This window comes from Neoarius graeffei, chromosome 26 (genome assembly GCF_027579695.1).
Source record: "Neoarius graeffei isolate fNeoGra1 chromosome 26, fNeoGra1.pri, whole genome shotgun sequence".
Classification (NCBI taxonomy): Eukaryota; Metazoa; Chordata; class Actinopteri; order Siluriformes; family Ariidae; genus Neoarius; species Neoarius graeffei.
Window position 1 is genome coordinate 2,463,943 of NC_083594.1, and position 20,646 is coordinate 2,484,588.

Genomic DNA, 20,646 nt, shown 5'->3' on the forward strand with positions numbered 1-20,646 from the left:
ACTCCATATCTTCATTATTAATTGCCATTATGCAAATTTGTGTAGAAGCTTATGCAACCCAGGCAGACCTCCCTTCCTGCCAAAAAGAATAAAAATCCATGAAGAATTGAGAGACAAGCAATTTTTGTGAAATGTGGATAACGCTGGATGGACGACGGACAAAACATGAGGGCATAAACTCATTGCTTGTCAGCCGGATGAGATAATAAACTTTTATGAACATTTGTTCCGCCTCCATTTGCTTCTCTTTTCTTTATCTTTCAGCATTCTGTAAAAAGAGAGTTTCGATTTCTTGTTAAATCTATTTGTACAGTCACTCATCCAACAACTTTAACATTTTAGATGTTTGTTTGTGTGGTATTAGAGCTGTTACTTCTGCCTACGGTGAAGTCACATGTATTCCTGCTATTGTTTATTATTATTATTGCACATTTTTGCTATTGTACTGTCTAAACAACGCAATCATAGCTAAGAAAAACTAAAAGATTACGCAGCCTGATAATCGCAATCCATTTATTTCGATTCAATTTGTCATAAATTTGTCGCACGATTTATCATCACTCAATATATTGCCCCATACCTACAACTGTTACAAAGCACTGACACTGGAGAATCTTTCCAAAAATGTTATGTAAATATCTCTATGTATCAATGATTTTACAAGTTTTTTAAATCTGTTTACAATTATTAGTGATAGAGAAGCGTCCACTGTACACGTCCCTGTGAATGAGCTGTTACTATAGAAATGATAACGCATTAATTAGAATGAGAGCATTAATATAAACCAGTTATAGTGCTAAACAGAACAGTGCTTTTGAAGCAATCGTTGTCTCAACATTTAATCTAAAATAAATTTCAGTCGTTTGACAACAGCTGTAAAAAAAGGCTTTTACTTTTTTGCTTTCTGGGAAAATAATCAATAATAACAAATATAAAATCAACATCATGTGTTGACAAAGAAACTTTGTATAAAATCCTGCTGATGCTAAAATCTACATCAAAATCATTCACCAAATATCAAGATATTTGCATAGAAATAACGTCAAAGCATAAACACACACACACACACACACACACACACACTAATTAAAGTATAGAAAATGCCCTCTGATGTTCTCCAACATATAAAAATATTTCATATATGATATAAGGAACGGAGTGTTTTCCTTGCAGTTCTCAGGAGAACACTATTAGAAAAAGTCACATCGATAAGAACGGCAGTCTGTAAGTGTTCACTGAAAAACGTTTATCTTCCAGAAATGTTGTGGATTTCTGTCTTGTCAAGTATTGCTGTTTTGCCCATGAGTTCTCACAGGGTTTCTTTCGCCACTCAGAATGGAAGCGCATCCATGAAGATTTTCTCCACGATGGGTGGAGGAGGAACCAGGTCCTCCAGCTTCAAGTAAAAGATCCGCTGCAGACCCTGTGTGCACAAAGTCCTCAGTTCTGGCAGTTTGCTCAGCAAACGAGACATGCACGGCTGAGATCTGCTCTGGTCTGTGCTGCTGCTGGTGATGTGGGTTCTTAGGCAGGAGATCAAGCAGTTTTGAAGCTCTTCCACACGTTTGGGTTCCTTTAGACCATGGCGATCTGGAGAGATCATGAGAGAGTGTTAAAACATGTCAAAGATGAAGATTGAATAAAGATTTATGGTTTTTAAAAAAAAAAAAAAAGTTCCTCAAAAGTTCTTTAGAAGGTTCTCATGTGAAAAGGTTCTGCCTGGAACACTTTCTGACAGAGAAACCTGATGTTGTAAGCCGGGTAACCTTAAGGCCAATTTATGCTGACAACGCAGTCCTCGCAGATGGCGTTGCAGATGGCGTCTGCGTAGCCCCCCCCTTCACAGACGCTCTGCGCGCACCTCCCAAAAATTGTGACCACCGCAGAAGCCTCGCAGACAAGAGAGCTCCGATTGGTCCACTCTACATCCGCTGTACACGCACTTCCGCTTCCCTACTTTCCTGGTTTGGTTTGTTTTCACTACCGCCATTTTTAAAAACACGAGCGAAGATGGAGCAGCACAAAGAGCGGTTGATCGAGGAAGTACGTACATCTATACGACTCCAGTTCTAGTCATTATAAGTAACTGGAGGATAAACACTCCACTAACCACACCCACCAACTACTCCTAGCGATTTCGTGACTTCGCGCTCCCTTGCGTTGTGGCGGTGAATAACATCGCGCACGCCTATTACTCCCCGCTCAACGATAAATTACAACTGTCTGCGAAAAGCTATCTGCGAAAGCCTTGTCGCAAGAGCATGAAGAGGCCCTTATATTTGGGTTCCCTCATAGGATCAAACCAAAGAACACTTTAGAGTCCCAGATGGAACTTTTTTTTTTTTTTTTAACAGTACACACTATAAATTAGTTCTAGCCTTCTAAAGGGCCTTTATTTGGAACCCTTTATTCTGAGTGTTGCATAGAACTTATAAGGGTACTCTCAATGAGCAAAGCAGAGAACCCTTTAATGTGCCAGATAGAAGATAATTTTTGTTCCGAGAGTGTACATTATGGTTGGTTCTAGATTTCTAAAGATGCTCTATCTTGGAATCACTTCCAAAAATAGAAATCCTCTTTTCCAGATGCTGGATAGAACCTATAACTGTTTTACTGATGGGCAAACTGAAAAACCCTTTTGGACACCAGAAGGAACCTTTTATTTTGCTAGATGTGTATCATTGCTTGCAGGTTTCTAAAGAGGTTCTATTTGGAATTTTTCTGAAAGGAAACCCTTGTTCTGGGTTTTAGAAAGAACCCATAAGAGTTCTTGCACAAGGAGAAGAATCCTTTAGGGTGCCAGATGGAACCTTTTTAAGAATGTACATTATGGGTTGGTTTTAGCTTTCTAAAGGGCTTTTTTGTTGGAAACTTCTCTGAAGGAGAAACCCTCTATTGGGTTTTGCATAGAACTTAAAGGTTCCCCTAATGGGTAAAGCAAAGAACCCTTTAAAGTGCCAGAGGAAGCCTTTTTTCTTATACACCATGATTAGGTTTAACTTTCTAAAATGAGCTGTTTTGGAACCTTTTAAAAAGCTAGGAACTGATTATCCAAGGAACCCATGAGGAACCCATTTGAGTGTGTATTTTGGTAAAATATGTGACCAAACAAGTTTTATGGTGATTTTTTTCATCATATTTTTCTCACCTGTGATGATGATGAGTGCTGCTAAGCAGGAGAATGATGTTATGTCCAGGCTCATGCGATGAAGACTCTGGGAGAAGTCCATGATAGAATCAATCCAATCTCCAAAAGCTCGCACACACTGTGAGCGGTGCAGCACTACACCATTACAGAATATCAGTTTGTGTTCCCTGGGATTCGATCTGCAAGAACACAATGAGAAGAGAACATCATATACAGTCCAGATCTCTGCTCACAAGCCAAAAAAAAAAAAACGCTTCAGGGTATCCTTGTGGAGATCCTTACCTGTACGCTAGTCTCAGTATGAAGAGCTCAACAAATGCAGCTTCCAGAAGGAGCTCCTGGTCCTCACGGCAGAAGGTGTGGAACCCAGGAATAGCCTCAGCCCATTTCTGGATAACCTCCATGGTCCCGGTGAGGAGATCATAAAACTGCTTGATGTCATTGGCATCCACCTTTGCAGATAGGTTCTTCACATCTTCCTGGTACTGAATATTGAAAAGAAACAAATGTGTGTGAGTTATTTAATAGTGGAACCATTGCTTTAGAGTATGGAGGAGTTTCTCATGTTCTTGAAGAATGGGATGTTCAGTTTCCTTACTTTGGAGTAATCCAGTTTTGCCAGCGCAGGATTGGAATCGATATGAGCCCTTACAAGCGAGGTGGTAATATTCACAGGAGTCACATTATCCGGAAGGTTCTTGGGCTTTGATGGAAGACGTCCTCTTCGACCTTTAAGACTGTCTGTTCTCACCACTAAGAACATGGACGAGACAGAAGGTTATCAGCATGATATCCTCCATGTGTTCAAGTGCTAAAACATTTTATTATCAAACAGAATAGTTCTTAAAACATTTTAGGAGTGTAAACTATGTTTGGTTCTATGCATTCTCAAAGAACTAGATTTGTAACCTTTTCTGAAGACCCCCTTATGGTGCCAGATCTCCCCCCCCCCCCCCAAGAGTGTACATCATGTTTGGTTCTAGCTTTCTAAACAGGCTCTGTTCTCAAAGCAGAACTTTCTGTCCTAGGTTCTTTGTAGACCCTATAAGAGCTTTCTTGATGGACAGGGAACAGAAACTTTTCAACAGGCAAGAACGTTGTTTTAATAGAGTGCATTATAGTTGAGTTCTAATTTTCTTACAGAGGTCTCTTTGGAATTGAAAGGGATCTGAAAGGGGTTCAGGGCTGTGCATAGAATCAATATGGTTCTACAGCTGGGCAAAGGTAAGAACCATTTAAGGTGCTGAATAAACTTTTTTCTGAGAACATACATTATGGTTGGTTCTAATTTTCTAAACAGGCTCCATTTCAAACTTTTCCTGAGAAAGAAACCCAGTCTTCTGAGTTCTGTATAGAACATATGTGGTTTCTCCTGATGATGAAAGTGAATGATTGTTTAGTTTTGGAATTATTTATTTCTCTTAACGTACATTGTCATTGGTTCTACTTTTTTTAAAATGACTATTTAGAACATATAAAGGTTCCCAAGTTTACTGCAAGCTGGCCTAATGGTTAGCGTGTCCGTCTCTTGATCAGGAGATCATGAGTTGTACTCGCCATTGGGTCATACCAAAGACCATCATAAAAATGGTACATACTGTCATCTGGTGAGGTGCCACAATACAGATGTGAGTAGGGAGTCAAACTCTCATGGTTACCAGAGGACCAGCCCCCCACTATAACCCTAGCTGTACAGGTGAGAGGCTGAGGGCTATGGAAGCGGAGATCGGTGCCACCCTATACGCTTCAAGGGCCTGGTTAGTGCTGGGATGGGAGACTGCCTGGGAAGACCAGGTCCTGCATGGGAGGGACTTATGACTGCCATCTGGTGAGGCACCGCAATACAGATGTGTGTTGGGAGTTAAACTCTCGAGGTTACCAGAGGACCAGCCCCGCACTGTAACCCTAGCTATGTAATAGGCGAAAGGCTGAGGGCTACTGAAACAGAGATCGGCACTGCCCGATGTCCCTTGTGGCATGGGAAGGACTTAAAGGTTCCCATAATGGACAAAGCCAAAAATCAAGAGTATACATTATGGTTGGTTGTAACTTTCTCAAGAGGCTATATTTGAAACATTTTGTGAAAGGTGATTAGCTGGCATGCTTAATCCATATTTACCTTCTTTGACCATTCCTACTGCGAGACACTTCTGAAAACGGCAAAACTGGCATCGGTTCCGCCGTCGCTTGTCAACCGGACAGTCCTTATTAGCGAGGCAGACATATTTTGCATTCTTCTGAACAGTGCGCTGTAAAAGAACCCACAATCAAAAAAAACCTTATAGGTACTTCTTAGGAGCAGATAAACCTTACAGGACAAACAGAACCAAGAGTGCAAGAAGGAATCTTGGACAACTTCTAAAAAACGTATTCAGAGTCTTTGGAGTCATCCACAACCCCTCCCCCTTCTTTTTTCCATGGTACCCCTGGTTAGAAGAATATTTTGGTGATTCATTAAGCAACTCACCTTGAAGAACCCTTTGCATCCTTCACAGGTACGAACTCCGTAGTGCTGACAGGAAGCACTGTCCCCGCACACTGCACAGTGTCCTTCATTGGGATTTCGTGGTTTTGAAGATGGGTGAGCCGCGACCCTTTCGACCTGGAGTACTCGATTGTCCAAGCACCCATGCTCAAGGTCCAGGGATGGGAAATGCAATGGAGAAGGTTGATGAAGTTGACCAAAAGTGTCCTTGTCGCCAAGTTGTAGTTGGTGATCCTGGATCGGGGACGGCTGCTCAACTGGAGTGTTGAATGTAAAGAAAGAAGCCTGCTGGTGTAGAGTTGTGACATCGGATGGCCAAGACATGGAAGAAAATGAACTGAAGGCGCTTTCCCAGGTTGAAACGGGATGGTTTTGGAAGCCTGGGGTGGAAGGTGAGGAAGTTGCTGAAAGCGGGCTTCCGTAATAGTCAGATCCACATGAGGACAAACTTTCATCCAGACTACTGAAGGTGAAGGCTCCTGGGTAGCAGCCATACACCTGGATATCATCAAGCTTGAAAGGAGACTGAAAACCACATGGGTTTGAACTTTCAACTAATGCATTGTGGATGTCGCTGTGTGCATTTGTGTTCATGTCGGCCGAGACAGAAGCGGTGAACTGGCAAGAAAAGGTGTCGATCTCACCAGAATGGCCCACTAGAGTGTTGATGCTGGGCAGGGACGGTGGGGAAAGCTGCTCCCTTGGGATGCTGAGGGCCATGCCTGACTTGTTGGAGAGTCCTGAATTGAGAAAATCAGGGCTGAAGTGGTTGCTTTCATAAGACAGGGGTCCACACTGGGTCTCAACGCAAGGCATCGCTGTGGCTGCAAATAGAGAGTGATCATTAGGATCAACTGTCATAATAATGAACCTATCCAAACATTTGCTTACATGATCTGTCAGCACATCCCCATTTCATATGTGCGAGTTCTGCTTCAAAGGTGTCTTAGCACCTCGAAGTGGCAGTGAGCCCAAATCCCTGACTCCCAAGCTACCACTGTAGTGAAACACTGCACCTGAATTTCCAAGGAAGTTCTGCGTAATCAATATTCTTGCTGAAAGAAGGTTCATTACCAAGCCATTAATGCACACACTCCTGGTCATGTACAACTCGCAGCATTTGGGAGTTTGTGAGAATTGGGTTTCAGATACAGACAGCATGTAAGCCAGCAGAGAGAAGGTGCGAAGGCCAACGTAGGCTGTTGGAGCCCGGGTAAATGTCCACTGGGACATCGCAGTTTTGTTTATCTGTGAATGGTTGATGCTTTATAACTGAGTAATACATTAGAGGGCTTTATTTTTATTCTAGCTGTGTTAAAGCATAGAGTCGAATGAAATATGGTTGTCCACGGCCTTGGTGCAATACGTATATTTTAACATTAACATGTAACAGTATAGTTACTATAAAAACACTACGACTACAACATGTTAGGAAACAAAAACAAAAAAAACCATAGATGATATTTTTTACAGTGACAATAATAGAAACACAAACACCTGTTGTCATACTGTATGTATATTCATATGTACTATACAGTACGTCAAAAGTTTGTACAACCCTACTCGACTCATTCATCTGTGTTTCAGTATTGTGACTATTCTCTATATTGTAGAACACTACTGAAAACATCAAAACTATGAAATAACATCTGGAGCATATATGGAATTATGTGGTAAACAAAAAAAAAAAGTGTTAAAAACAAACAAAAAAAATGTTTGATATTTTAGATTCTTCAGCGTATCCAGCATTTCCCCTGATGATGCTTTGTACACTATTGGCATTATCTAACCAGCTTTGTGAGGGACTCCCCTGGAATGCTTTTCAATTAACAGGTGTGTCTCTTCAAAAGTTAATTAGTGGACAAGTTTCTTACCTCTTAATGCATTTGAGATCAAACAGTGAACAGTAAATAATAAAAATAAAAATAATAAAATAGCCCTATTCCATCCACAACTGTCATAATCCATACATATTCTATCAAGAACTGAACAATTAAGTAAAGAGAAATGACATCCATCATTATTTTAAGACAGGAAGTTACTTTAAGTGAATAAAAATAAAGAATTAGAAGGCGTGTCCAAACTTTTGACTGATACTGTATATAATGTAACAAAATATTGCAAATAAATGCATCACTGTTCTTTTTTTTAAGTATCACAAGTATTGTTACTCATTGAATTATTTATTTATTTCTCATGGATTAATTTTTCTTCCTGGCTCTTAAATATTCAAATACTTGACTTTTATGAAAAGCTAATATTGAATGAAAGGGTTTTTGATACAATGCAAATATATCTCCTTTTTGCATTAACTAGCAACTGATCAATAAGGAAACTAATAAACTCTATTCAGAAGTAAAGTAAAAACAGAGACCAGTGGGTTATCATAAGAATATACTACGTTATAGTTTATCTAATTAATATCAATAGAGTTTCTTTAACCCTATATGTTTGCTATTTTAGGCCACCAATGTAAATGTTCTGACCTCTAAGGAGGGCACTCACATCACATGGCTGTGAACTTGTATGGAATGTTAAGTGTCTGATACTTAAACACATAATAAATTGTGCACAAGCATGAAGCTGTAAAGGCATGCAGTACCCCTTTGCTGCCATCTTTAGGGCCAGTGATCATCATCATCATAAAGCCCTGGAGGGGGGATGAAACATTTTCTCCTGTGAATCTGGGAGGCTAATTAATCACAGGATTCGATATCAACTTGCATGATTTGCTTCCACATTCATAAAGTACATAAATATTCATTTAGCTGAAGTCAGAACTGCACTATAAGTCAACAGTTAATGTTTGATGCTGAGATATAAATAATAATAGGAGGAATATTCTCAAGAGAGTTTAGTTTTGTGTCAGAAGGCACTAATTTGTTAGTGAGGTAAAGTGTTCAGTTTGGTTTAATAACTGCTAGAAAATAAAGAAACATTTATATAATAATAATAATAATAATAATAATAATAATAATAATAAATTTTAGATTTATTGGTTTCAGCATCAGAAGCACTTTTTCTTGCAGAGAGGAAGGACTTCTGTCCTCCAAAGCGTCCTGTTTTTCTGGAAACTTTTTACGCTGTTTACCTTTTACTACATCTGCTCTGTGCAGATATAACTACTAAACTATATACTGTATATAAAATATACTTTTGAAGAAGAATCCAGAAGTGAACCGAAGTGTCATACCTTCATGAAACAAAGTCTATAAAGTTTCCAGAGAGAGGTTTAACAAGTTTCCCTTTTGGATAGGATTTTTTTTTTTAAGTATGATTTGTTTTTACATATATTATGCATATTGGCAGCAATCTGATCATGTAACTGATCAGATGAGCTAAAAATAGTCATATGAATGCAATAAATTAGAAATAAATTAGATGAAATACAAATACATGATTTGTACAAGTACAAATAATGATTACTAGATAGTTTTGTCCAAACTAAGAGACAGAGAGAGAGGTAAACCTCTAACAAAAACTGACACGCCTACTCCAGTCTGCAATAATAATAATAATAATAATAATAAACCTACCTTGATAAATATACCCGTACAGTATGTGTATAAATCAGTGTTTATTCCCACACAGAGCCGGAGAAGTCAGTGCGCTCCACACTCCTGTCTCCTCTCCCCTCTCTCTCTGTCTCTCTCTCCGCGCTTCTCCTGCACACCTGACCAATATATTTTGCCGTGACGTCGCCCCGGAGGCGTGGCACCACCATATAAGGAATGTAAGCTCAACGGGGTTTCCGGATAAAGAGCCAATCCGGTGCGTCGCGCCGTGCGTAGGCCCACGCGCTCTTTGACGCAAACGCGTTACCGGGATTCCATTGACGCAATTGCAGAGAGCGGAACCGCGCGCGAGCTAAAAATAGACACTCGAGCCGCCGCTTTTCAGTGGCTCTGAAAACAACAAAGGCGCAGTGACGTCATCACGCAAAGACGAGCCGGAAATAGAGGACTTGGGCGCTTTTAAACACATTCACGATTTACATTTATATGTATAGCAGCACCGTTTACGTCTTATAAAAAAAGTTTTTTTATTATCATTTGTTTGTTTGTTTGTTTGTTTGTTTGTTTTTAGTAAGATGAGTTTGAAATTTTATATCCAGTGTTATATATTTTATGTTTATATTTTATTATGAGTTGTCGAATCAGAAAACTGAAGAAATATTTACAAAGCAATATTTATACAACAAATTTATAATGCAATAATATTTAGATAGCATTATAAATAAATTATATACATATATACACACAGTCTATAGTATTGATTTATTCATTATTAAAATGGCATTGTATAAAAATGATCTCATCTCATTATCTCTAGCCGCTTTATCCTTCTACAGGGTCGCAGGCGAGCTGGAGCCTATCCCAGCTGACTACGGGCGAAAGGCGGGGTACACCCTGGACAAGTCGCCAGGTCATCACAGGGCTGACACATAGACACAGACAACCATTCACACTCACATTCACACCTACGCTCAATTTAGAGTCACCAGTTAACCTAACCTGCATGTCTTTGGACTGTGGGGGAAACCGGAGCACCCGGAGGAAACCCACGCGGACACGGGGAGAACATGCAAACTCCACACAGAAAGGCCCTCGCCGGCCACGGGGCTCGAACCCGGACCTTCTTGCTGTGAGGCGACAGCGCTAACCACTACACCACCGCGCCGCCCATGTATAAAAATGATATAATAACATAATAATAAATGAATAACAAGACGAGGGCCTTTCTGTGTGGAGTTTGCATGTTCTCCCCGTGTCCGCGTGGGTTTCCTCCGGGTGCTCCGGTTTCCCCCACAGTCCAAAGACATGCAGGTTAGGTTAACTGGTGACTCTAAATTGAGCGTAGGTGTGAGTGTGAATGGTTGTCTGTGTCTATGTGTCAGCCCTGTGATGACCTGGCGACTTGTCCAGGGTGAACCCCGCCTTTCGCCCGTAGTCAGCTGGGATAGGATCCAGCTTGCCTGCGACCCTGCACAGGATAAGTCAAGTCAAGTCAACTTTATTGTCAAATATGCTATACATGCTCGACATACAGCACAGATGAAATTTCAGTCCTCTCTGACCCATGGTGCAAACAGGCAATGCAATAAATAAAAAATAGAATAATTGAAATAAACAATATAAACAGTATAAACACTCTAGATAAGAAATAGACATAGACTAAACACTCATACACACACACACACACACACACACACACACACACACACACACACACATAAATTGGAGCAAAAGGACATAAAATAAACAGTCAAGGGCACTTGAGGTATAGCAGGTAAACATGAAATAAGCAGTATAAACAATAAACTAATAGCTGTTAAGGTGAGGTAGTGCGGAATAGTGCAAATAAGCGAGGTAAAGTGAAATGTTCAGTCCCTGAGTTCAGTGTGTGAATGAATGTTGAGAGTGTGTGTGTTGGAGGGGGGACTGTGAGGGTGACATGTCAGATGCTGAAGGGGGGGCAGGGGGGTGTGCGGGCAGAATCTGTGGCAGGGGGCAGAGGGGGGAGGAGGGGCAGAACAGGGAGGGAGTTGAGCCTCCTGACCGCCTGGTGAAAGAATAAGCGGTTACGGATAATGGATGGATAAAGTACAAGCACTTATTTCCACTGTGATCCAAAAGGAGTTACACGATCAACATGGGCACAAAACTTAGAGTATAACAAGTGGGGTTAAAAATTATATAGTCAACAAAATAAAAATAAAAGTACAATAAGTAAATGCAGAAGACTCCTGAGAACAATAACTATTGATTAACAATTCTTTAGCCTATTACATTCTTTAACTCTATTATTGTCTGCAGCTGATTTTCAATCCAATTTCTCTATTGAAGTGGCTGTTTCAGATGAACACAAACCCTCTTTGAGTTATACACTAGTAAAGCTCATAAGACGCTGAAATTTGTATTTCGACCTGAGTTCATTCAAAGGTAAAGATGGTTGAGTCGGTGTGAACTGGTTGAGTGAAGTAGAGACTCAGTGATTAAGGCTTTGAGCTACAGATCAGAAGCTCATGAGTTCAAATCCTAACACTGCCAAGCTGTCATGGTTAAGTGTCACACTAAACCTTTGAATGCTCACGTGTCGCCTGGATAAAGACGTCAGTCACATGACCAAATGTAGTGGATTATATTTTATTTTAAATGTACAGTTTATTTCTGGGAACATTATAAAGTGATACAGTGTTACAGTACAGTACTTATACTACAAATATATTACAGAATTTTACTGTGAATATCTTTTATCCCTTCTCTTATGGAAATCTATGACTCCCGCCTCACCCGCAAAGCCATCAGGATTGCAGGTGACCCCACCCACCCATCTCACAGCCTCTTCCGTCTGCTGCCGTCGGGGAGGAGACTGCGGAGTCTCTGGGCCAAAACCAGTAGGCTCAAGGACAATTTCTTTCACCAGGCAGTCAGGAGGCTCAACTCCCTCCCTGTTCTGCCCCTCCTCCCCCCTCTGCCCCCTAGCTGCCCCAGATTCTGCCCGCACACCCCCCTGCCCCCCCTTCAGCATCTGACATCATGTCACCCTCATAGTCCCCCCCCAACACACACACACACACACACACACACACACACACACACACACACTCTCTCTCTCTCAACATTCATTCACACACTGAACTCAGGGACTGCACATTTCACTTTACCTCGCTCATTTGCACTATTCTGCACTACCTCACCTTAACAGCTATTAGTTTATTGTTTATACTGCTCATTTCATGTTTACCTGCTATACCTCAAGTGCCCTTGACTGTTTATGTCCTTTTGCTCCAATTTATGTGTGTGTGTGTGTGTGTGTGTATGAGTAGTTTAGTCTATGTCTATTTCTTATCTAGTGTCATGGTCCTACCTGTGGTTTTCCTCTCTTCAGGTAACAATTCCACTCCTCTCCACTCAGTATTACCTGCCACGCCTGCATACTCCTCCTCTTATTAACTTTCAGTAGCTGTCATTGGCTGTTGCCTATCACCTGCTCCTCCTCTGTGGGTATTTAAACTGCAGTCCTCCCAAGCTTCAGTGTCAGATTGTCTTCAAGGCATCGACTCCGTCAACTCTTCAGTCCTGGTAACCTGACCCTGCATTTCTGTCCCTAATCTTGCTACCTGATCTGTGACTCTGTGTTCCAGCCTGTTCCCTAACTCCTGCCCGTTGTGCTGTCCTGTCTGTCTGCTGAGGGACTGCTTGCTGGGAGACTGCCTGAAACCCAAGTGCTGTCAGCTTACAGCCATGCTACTCTGACAATGCCTGATCCTATCTGATCTCAGCTGCTAAGCAGGGTTGAGCCTGGTTAGTACTTGGATGGGAGACTGCAGACATCACCACCATGCTCCCACCAGTCATTCCTGCCTCTCTGGCCACTGAACTTCACACATGCACATCTTCCCAACTCCCTTTCCCCTGCTATCAATAAAACTCAACATTTAACTTGCGCTCTTGGGTCCTTGTCTGTTTATCCTGACAGAACGATCTGACCATCATGGACCCAGTGCCCTCCCTGACCAGCATGGTGATTGAGCCTGAAATGACTGCCCTGCAGCGACTGGAACAGACAGAGGGAGACATAAACTGGATGTCCAGCGACATTGCATCTCTGCTCCAGCTTAACCAGCAGCAACAACTGTTTCAGCAGCAGCTAACCCAGGTCCTGCAAGTACTCACCAACTTCACCACTCCATCTGCTCATGTTCCTCCTGCTCTGGGACCAGGAACTGAAGATCGGTAATCTGGAACATTTCAGTGGTGACCCAAACCAGGTCTGGCCATTCCTGACCAGCTGCTGTATCCAGTTCTCTCTGCAGCCCAGGACCTTCTTGATGGAGGGAGCCAAGGTGGGGTACGTCATCACTCACCTGACTGGCTGGGCTCGGCTGTGGGGGACAGCAGAATTCGACCGGCAGACCCCGGCCTTCGCCGAGGAGATGTTAAAGGTGTTCGACCTGGGCTTGTCAAAAACAGAGGCATCACAAGCACTGATGAGTATCCGTCAGGGCAACCGGATGGTGGTGGACTACTCCATCGACTTTCGTACCCTGGCAAGGCGCAGTTTGTGGAACATGGTGGCGCTAGTGGATGCCTTCCTCCACAGTTTGGCGGACTACGTCAAGGACGAGCTCGTTTCCCATGAGCAACACTCGATGAGGCCATTGCCCTTGCTGTGCGCATCGATCATCGTATCCAGATCTGTAGACGAGAGAAGGGGCGTCCTAGTCAACCTGCCACCCGCACTCGGGGGGGAGTCTTCCGCTGCCCAGTTCCTGCCTGTCATGCCCCAAAGCTGACATAATCAGTCTGAGCCCATGGAGATCGGCTGTGCCTCCCTCTCCCCTGAGGAATGACAGCGCCGCCTAACCTCCATCCGTAAACCCCTGCTTCAGCTCCGCCTTCAGCTTCCCGACACCACTTGTGCCCTGACCGCCCTGGTGGACTCTGGAGCCGAAGCCAACATCATGGATACAGAGTTCGCACGGCAGCTGGGTGTGGGACTCCACCCGTTCCTGTACGAGCGCTGGGTGGACATCGTCTCGGCACAGTTACACACATCACAGCCCCCCGTGACCATGCTGCTGTCAGGAAACCACCAGGAGTCCATCCAGTTCCACCTCCTACACTCACCCAGCCAACCACTCATCCTAGGGTACGCATGGCTCCGTCTACACAACCCCCAACTTGACTGGGAGACTGGCACCATACGAGAGTGGGGAAGGGGCTGCCATCAGACCTGCTTGAAGGGAGCTGTCCTGCCAGCCAACCAGGAGACCACCAGCTCCACCCCCAACATATCCAAGGTTCCTGTCTGCTATCACCACCTGAGAGAGGTGTTCAACAAGTCCAAGGCCACGTCGTTGCCCCCACACTGACCATACGACTGCACCATCGACCTCCTGCCAGGCACCGCACCCCCTAAGGGCCGTCTCTACTCCCTGTCAGCCCCGGAAAGAAAGGCCATGGAGGACTACATAAACGACTCTCTGGCCGCTGGCCTAATCCGTCCATCGTCCTCTCCTGCCGGAGCTGGATTTTTCTTCGTGGGAAAGAAGGATGGTTCTCTTCGCCCATGCATAGATTACCGGGGCTTGAACGACATTACGGTTAAGAACCGCTACCCTCTGCCACTACTCTCCTCCGCCTTTGAACTGCTGCAAGGGGCCACAGTGTTCACCAAGCTAGATCTCCGGAACACTTACTATCTGGTGCGAGTGAGAGAAGGCGACGAGTGGAAGACTGCGTTCAACACCCTGATGGGACATTATGAATATCTGGTCATGCCATTCGGTCTCACCAATGCCCCCGCAGTGTTCCAGGTGCTGGTAAACGACATCCTTAGAGACATGCTCAATAAGTTCATTTTCGTTTACTTGGACGATATTTTGATCTTCTCAAAAACCCTGTCTGAACACACCCACCACATCCAGTTGGTTCTGTGCTGCCTGCTTGAAAATTCATTGTTTGTGAAAGCAGAGAAGTGCGAGTTCCACGGTCAGTCTGTCTCGTTCCTGGGATATGTGGTGACCGAGGGCAGCATTCAAATGGACCCTGCGAAGGTGTCGGCAGTGACGTCGTGGCTGGTTCCAGAGAGGCGTAAGAAACTGCAGCAGTTCCTGGGGTTCGCCAACTTCTATAGGAGGTTCATCCGGGGCTACAGCACCGTGGCAGCCCCACTCACCGCACTGACCAGCATCAAACAGCCCTTCCAATGGACTGCAGCAGCTGACAAAGCCTTTGAAACCCTCAAGGCCCATTTCACTTCAGCTCCCATCCTCCGGATGCCTGACGCCGAGCGGCAGTTTGTGGTGGAGGTAGATGCTTCAGATGTGGGAGTTGGGGCAGTGCTTTCCCAGCGAGCAGCAGAGGATGGAAAAATGCACCCCTGTGCCTTCTACTCCCAAAGACTGACCCCAGCAGAAAGCAACTACAACATCGGCAATTGTGAGCTACTGGCTGTCAAGCTCGCCCTCGAGGAGTGGTGCCACTGGTTGGAGGGGTCCAAGGTTCCATTTGTGGTCTGGACAGACCACAAAAACCTGGAATATATCCGGACAGCCAGGAGGCTAAACTCCCGCCAGCGCCGGTGGTCACTATTCTTCACCCGATTCAACTTTGTCCTTTCCTACTGTCCTGGCTCCCGCAACATCAAGCCCGATGCACTCTCCCAGATGTTTCAGAGGGATGAGGCATCCAAGGAGGAATTAACACCCATCCTCCCAAGCCCCTGTGTCATTGCTGCCCTGACCTGGGAGGAGCAGGTTCGAGAGGCCATCAGGGACCAGCCAGGCCCCAGCGCTTGCCCCTCCAACCGTCTCTATGTCCCAGCCAACCTGAGGTCTCAGGTGATTCAATGGGGACATGACTCCCGCCTGGCCTGTCATCCCGGGGTCACACGCTCCCTCCATCTGCTGTCTCAGCGATTCTGGTGGCTGTCGATGAGGAAGGACATCCAGGACTTTGTGAGAGCCTGCCCCACTTGCAACCAGCACAAGTCCCCTAGTCAGCCCCCAGCCGGGTTACTCCAGCCCCTGCCAGTACCCATGCGTCCCTGGTCCCATGTCTCCCTGGACTTTGTTACTGGTCTTCCTCCATCGGAAGGTAATATGATCATCCTCACCATTGTGGACCGCTTCAGTAAGATGACCCACTTTGTGCCTCTCCCAAAACTGCCAACTGTGAAGGAGACTGCCCAGGTCGTCTTAGAACATGTCTTTCGGGTCCACGGCCTGCCCAGGGATATCGTTTCTGACCGGGGACTGCAGTTCTCCGCCAGTTTCTGGAGGGAATTCTGCCACCTCCTCGGGGCCACTGCCAGTCTGTCATCCAGGTTTCACCCACAGTCAAATGGCCAAACGGAGCACATGAATCAGGAACTGGAGAAGGCACTTAGGTGTGTGGCTTCATGCAACCCCCACACCTGGGCTCAACATCTGCTCTGGGTGGAATATGCCCACAACTCCCTCACCAGCTCTGCCACCGGACTCTCCCCCTTCCAGTGTGTGTATGGCTATCAACCACCTCTGTTTGCCAGCCAGGAGGGAGAAGCCACCTGCCCGTCTGCTCTCGCCTACGCCCGGCGCTGCCGCCACACATGGGCCCAGGCCCGCACCGCACTCCTGAAGTCCAGTACCAGCTATGCTATTGGGGTTAACCGGCGGAGGACCCCTGCACCCGTTTACCATGTCGGCCAGAAGGTATGGTTGTCTGCTCGAGACCTACCACTACGGGTGGAGTCATGCAAATTGGCGCCTTGCTACATCGGACCCTTTCCCGTACAGAAGGTCATCAGTCCCACGGCAGTTCGGCTGCTGCTGCCCAAGACCATGAGGATACATCCCACCTTCCACGTCTCCAAACTCAAACCGGTACACGAGAGCCCCCTGGTCCCGGCAACACCGCCGCCTCCTCCTCCATGCTTCATTGATGGTGGACCAGTCTACATGGTCCGGCAACTGCTCCGCTCTCGACGAAGGGGTAGGGGCATCCAATACTTGGTAGACTGGGAGGGTTATGGTCCTGAGGAGAGGGCATGGGTCCCCGCTGGAAGGATTTTGGATCCGGCCCTCATCGCCGACTTCTATCGCCTACACCCTGACCAGCCCTCCATCCGATGGGGTCGACGTAGGGGTTCTTACCATACGGAGCCACTTCCGGACCCTGCCACCACCCCTGCTCCAGCATCTGAGTCTTCCGACAGTGAAGATGGTGTGGAGGCTATGGACACTGACTGGTCAGAGGAATTCTGACCCTCCACCGGTATTCCCCCTCCTCCCGCCTGTCTTGGTGGGTCTGCGCCTAGGGACTTCCGGAGCCGTCCCTTGAGGGGGGGGGGTTCCTGTCATGGTCCTACCTGTGGTTTTCCTCTCTTCAGGTAACAATTCCACTCCTCTCCACTCAGTATTACCTGCCACGCCCGCATACTCCTCCTCTTATTAACTTTCAGTAGCTGTCATTGGCTGTTGCCTATCACCTGCTCCTCCTCTGTGGGTATTTAAACTGCAGTCCTCCCAAGCTTCAGTGTCAGATCGTCTTCAAGGCATCGACTCGTCAACTCTTCAGTCCTGGTAACCTGACCCTGCATTTCTGTCCCTAATCTTGCTACCTGATCTGTGACTCTGTGTTCCAGCCTGTTCCCTAACTCCTGCCTGTTGTGCTGTCCTGTCTGTCTGCTGAGGGACTGCTTGCTGGGAGACTGCCTGAAACCCAAGTGCTGTCAGCTTACAGCCATGCTACTCTGACAACGCCTGATCCTGTCTGATCTCAGCTGCTAAGCAGGTTTGAGCCTGGTTAGTACTTGGATGGGAGACTGCAGACATCTGCAGACATCACCAGCCATCCCTGCCTCTTAGTCCTCCGACCACTGAACTTCACACACGCACATCCTCCCTTTCCCCTGCTGTCAATAAAGCTCAACATTTAACTTGCACTCTTGGGTCCTCGTCTGTTTATCCCGACATCTGGAGTGTTAAAACTGTTTATATTGTTTATTTCAGTTATTCTGTTTTTATTTATTGCATTGCCTGTTTGCACCGTGGGTCAGAGAGGACTGAAATTTCATCTGTGCTGTATGTCGAGCATGTATAGCATATTTGACAATAAAGTTGACTTGACTTACTGTAAATGTGCTCAGTTTGTAACTCTGCTGTCAATAAATTACTGTAAATTTTACAATTTTTCCAAACTCTTTTTTTCCCTTATAAAATTTACAAATGTTTCAGGTGTTTATAAACAAACATATGCTCTTAGATAATGTAGCTCCTTTAAGGGGTCCTCATTTATCCCTTCTTTCTTTATCAGAAAGTCTTCCAAGGACAAAAGTCTCATAGAAACATTCATAAACATTTTTACTACTTGTTTTACTCATACTAAATTGAAGCATTTATTTCTAAAGAAATTGATTTATTTTTCTGCCAGTAAGCCAATTTCAAGTAGGAAATACTACAAATAACAAAGACATTAGATTCATCACTGATTCATAATTTATAAATTGTTGAATACTCTCATGAAGGTTATTCTTTTTTTCAAGACTTAAGGAATCCAAGCGGAGATCCAGATTTTATTTGCCCCACAGCACTGCTGAATTCTGGATTCTGATTGGTCAGAAGGTGTTGATTAATTGATTAATTAAAGTTGTTGAGAGAAGCTGGTGAAGGAATGACTGTTTAATGTAAGTGAGAAAAGGAATGAACTCACTCATTGGCATGAGAGGGATACAAGACTTTGTGGAGTGCTGTTATAGGACAATCATCAACTCCAGGATGGTAATAGGCTAACTCTTCACAGCCATGTGACCATATGAGCTATTCACTCAGAGATATTTTTGGTGTTTGTTCCTTCAGGAGTGATGTTTTCATTCAGGATCCTGACAGAGCTCGTGGTCTGCAGCCAGTTTCAGGCATCATCTGTTCTCCCGAGCATTTTGGAGTTCTTCTCCAGGCAGCTCTACCCAGATCCTGTATCCATGAACTAATTACCCCCCCAATTCTTCACAGGGCATCTCCACACTGGGAAACAGAAGATGGGGGGGGGAGGTGGTGGTATGGAGTTATTTTTAAAGCGCAGTGAGAAAACCCAGGAGAGATTCCATGTAATCGCACTTTACAAACATACATACACACGTTTCCTTGGTGGCGCGCGGGTTTAAGGTTGTCTTCTAAACAGAGCTGGTCAGCTGCTTGATCTCTGAACAGCCATTACACTGACAAGCTCCAGATATCCAGAGATGAGCTGCTCTCCATGACTTGATCTCATCAGGGCTGCGTGGTATTGTTTGCATTGAGCTGTCAGCACTTTCCTAAGCAAGCAGGCCAACATGAGTGTGTGTGAGTGAGTGTTTGAGTGAGTGTGTGTGTGTGTGTGTGTGGGGGGGGGGGGGGGGGGGGAGGAGGAATGGCACAGCAGCTGTCTTGTCCTCAGAGAGCTGCAAGGTTGCATATACATGCTTCAGACAACTGCAAAGTCAAACGTTCAATATTTTTAGTCTTTTACTGTACTACCATATTGCCTGGACTATAAAACACTTTTAATTCTTTTTCATTTCTTTATTATATTTCCCTCAGCATGACATTGTGATCTGCTTATTTTTACAACACATTCATACAAACAAACAGTAAACTTTAATGGTTAAAGAAAATAAAATCACATGAGTCAAATCAAACCTAACCATATTGTCATGGTTATAAGAAATTTTTTTTGTGAATACATGATACAGTAACATGGATAAAATGCATTAGTGTTCTGCTCTCAAGTTTATTTAAAGTGATGTGCATAAGTGCATAAGTTTTCTCCCTTTCCACATTTTGTAGTGCTACAACCTGGAAATGAAATGGACTTAACTGGGATTTTATGTCATAAATCTATAGAAAATATTTCATAATATTATAATGGCAGAAAATTGATATGGGCTGCAATTTTTTTTTTCCAAATACACAAAGTAAAAGTGATGATTGCATAAATATCCCCCCCCCCCCCCCCCCCCCCCCCCCCCCCCCCCCCGCTGAGAAAGATGCTAAGGCACCTTTTCTTTTAAGTCAGATGAATTTCTAGTCATATGGAAAGTGGATTTATTCCATTAACTGCTAGTTGAAATGACAATTTTTTTTGTTCATCACTTCTGTTTCTTCTTTATTACTCATAATGGCATACAAAATGATTTTCAGAATGAAAAAAGTTTCAGACTTTTCTGCATATGTGTATGAAATTACAGTACAGGTATTACATTGCAGTAGTTACAGTTGTGGTATTATTAAAGCTCTTATTCTGCTGCTTTTCAGCTTTACAGAGACAATGCAGGTGTCACATGCAGTATTCACATCCACCATTGGTTTACAGTGACACAATCTGATCTACACAAAGGGACATGCTGAGTGGTGTAAATAATTACGTGCAATAGTCAGTACAATGACACTGAAAGATGAGACATTCAGCAAATATATGAGAATACTGAAGCAGAAATGCAAGTCAGGAAATTATATTTTGAATTAAATTTGCTCTCAGAAATGTGTTTA

The 20,646-nt window shown here is 44.4% G+C and overlaps 1 protein-coding gene across 1 annotated transcript; it reads right to left on the reverse strand.

Annotated features, from left to right (window-relative positions):
* Positions 1–913: 913 nt before the first annotated feature.
* LOC132874471 (nuclear receptor subfamily 4 group A member 1-like) lies at positions 914–9,272 on the reverse strand. Its single transcript, XM_060910670.1, has 7 exons — positions 9,170–9,272; positions 5,616–6,457; positions 5,268–5,397; positions 3,747–3,901; positions 3,431–3,633; positions 3,149–3,327; positions 914–1,590 (listed from the first exon to the last, which is right to left on the reverse strand). The coding sequence occupies exons 2-7, from the start codon at positions 6,447–6,449 to the stop codon at positions 1,331–1,333; spliced, it is 1,761 nt and encodes a 586-aa protein (XP_060766653.1). The 5' UTR covers positions 6,450–6,457; positions 9,170–9,272; the 3' UTR covers positions 914–1,330.
* Between the last annotated feature and the right edge of the window lie 11,374 nt (positions 9,273–20,646).

Coding starts and splice junctions, on each gene's coding strand:
- LOC132874471 (XM_060910670.1), bottom strand. CDS start 6,449: ATGCCTTGCGTTGAGACCCAGTGTGGACCCCTGTCTTATGAAAGCAAC. Junction 3,634..3,746: donor CAAAACTGGATTACTCCAAA/GTAAGGAAACTG, acceptor TTCAATATTCAG/TACCAGGAAGATGTGAAGAA. Junction 3,328..3,430: donor ATACTGAGACTAGCGTACAG/GTAAGGATCTCC, acceptor GTGTTCTTGCAG/ATCGAATCCCAGGGAACACA.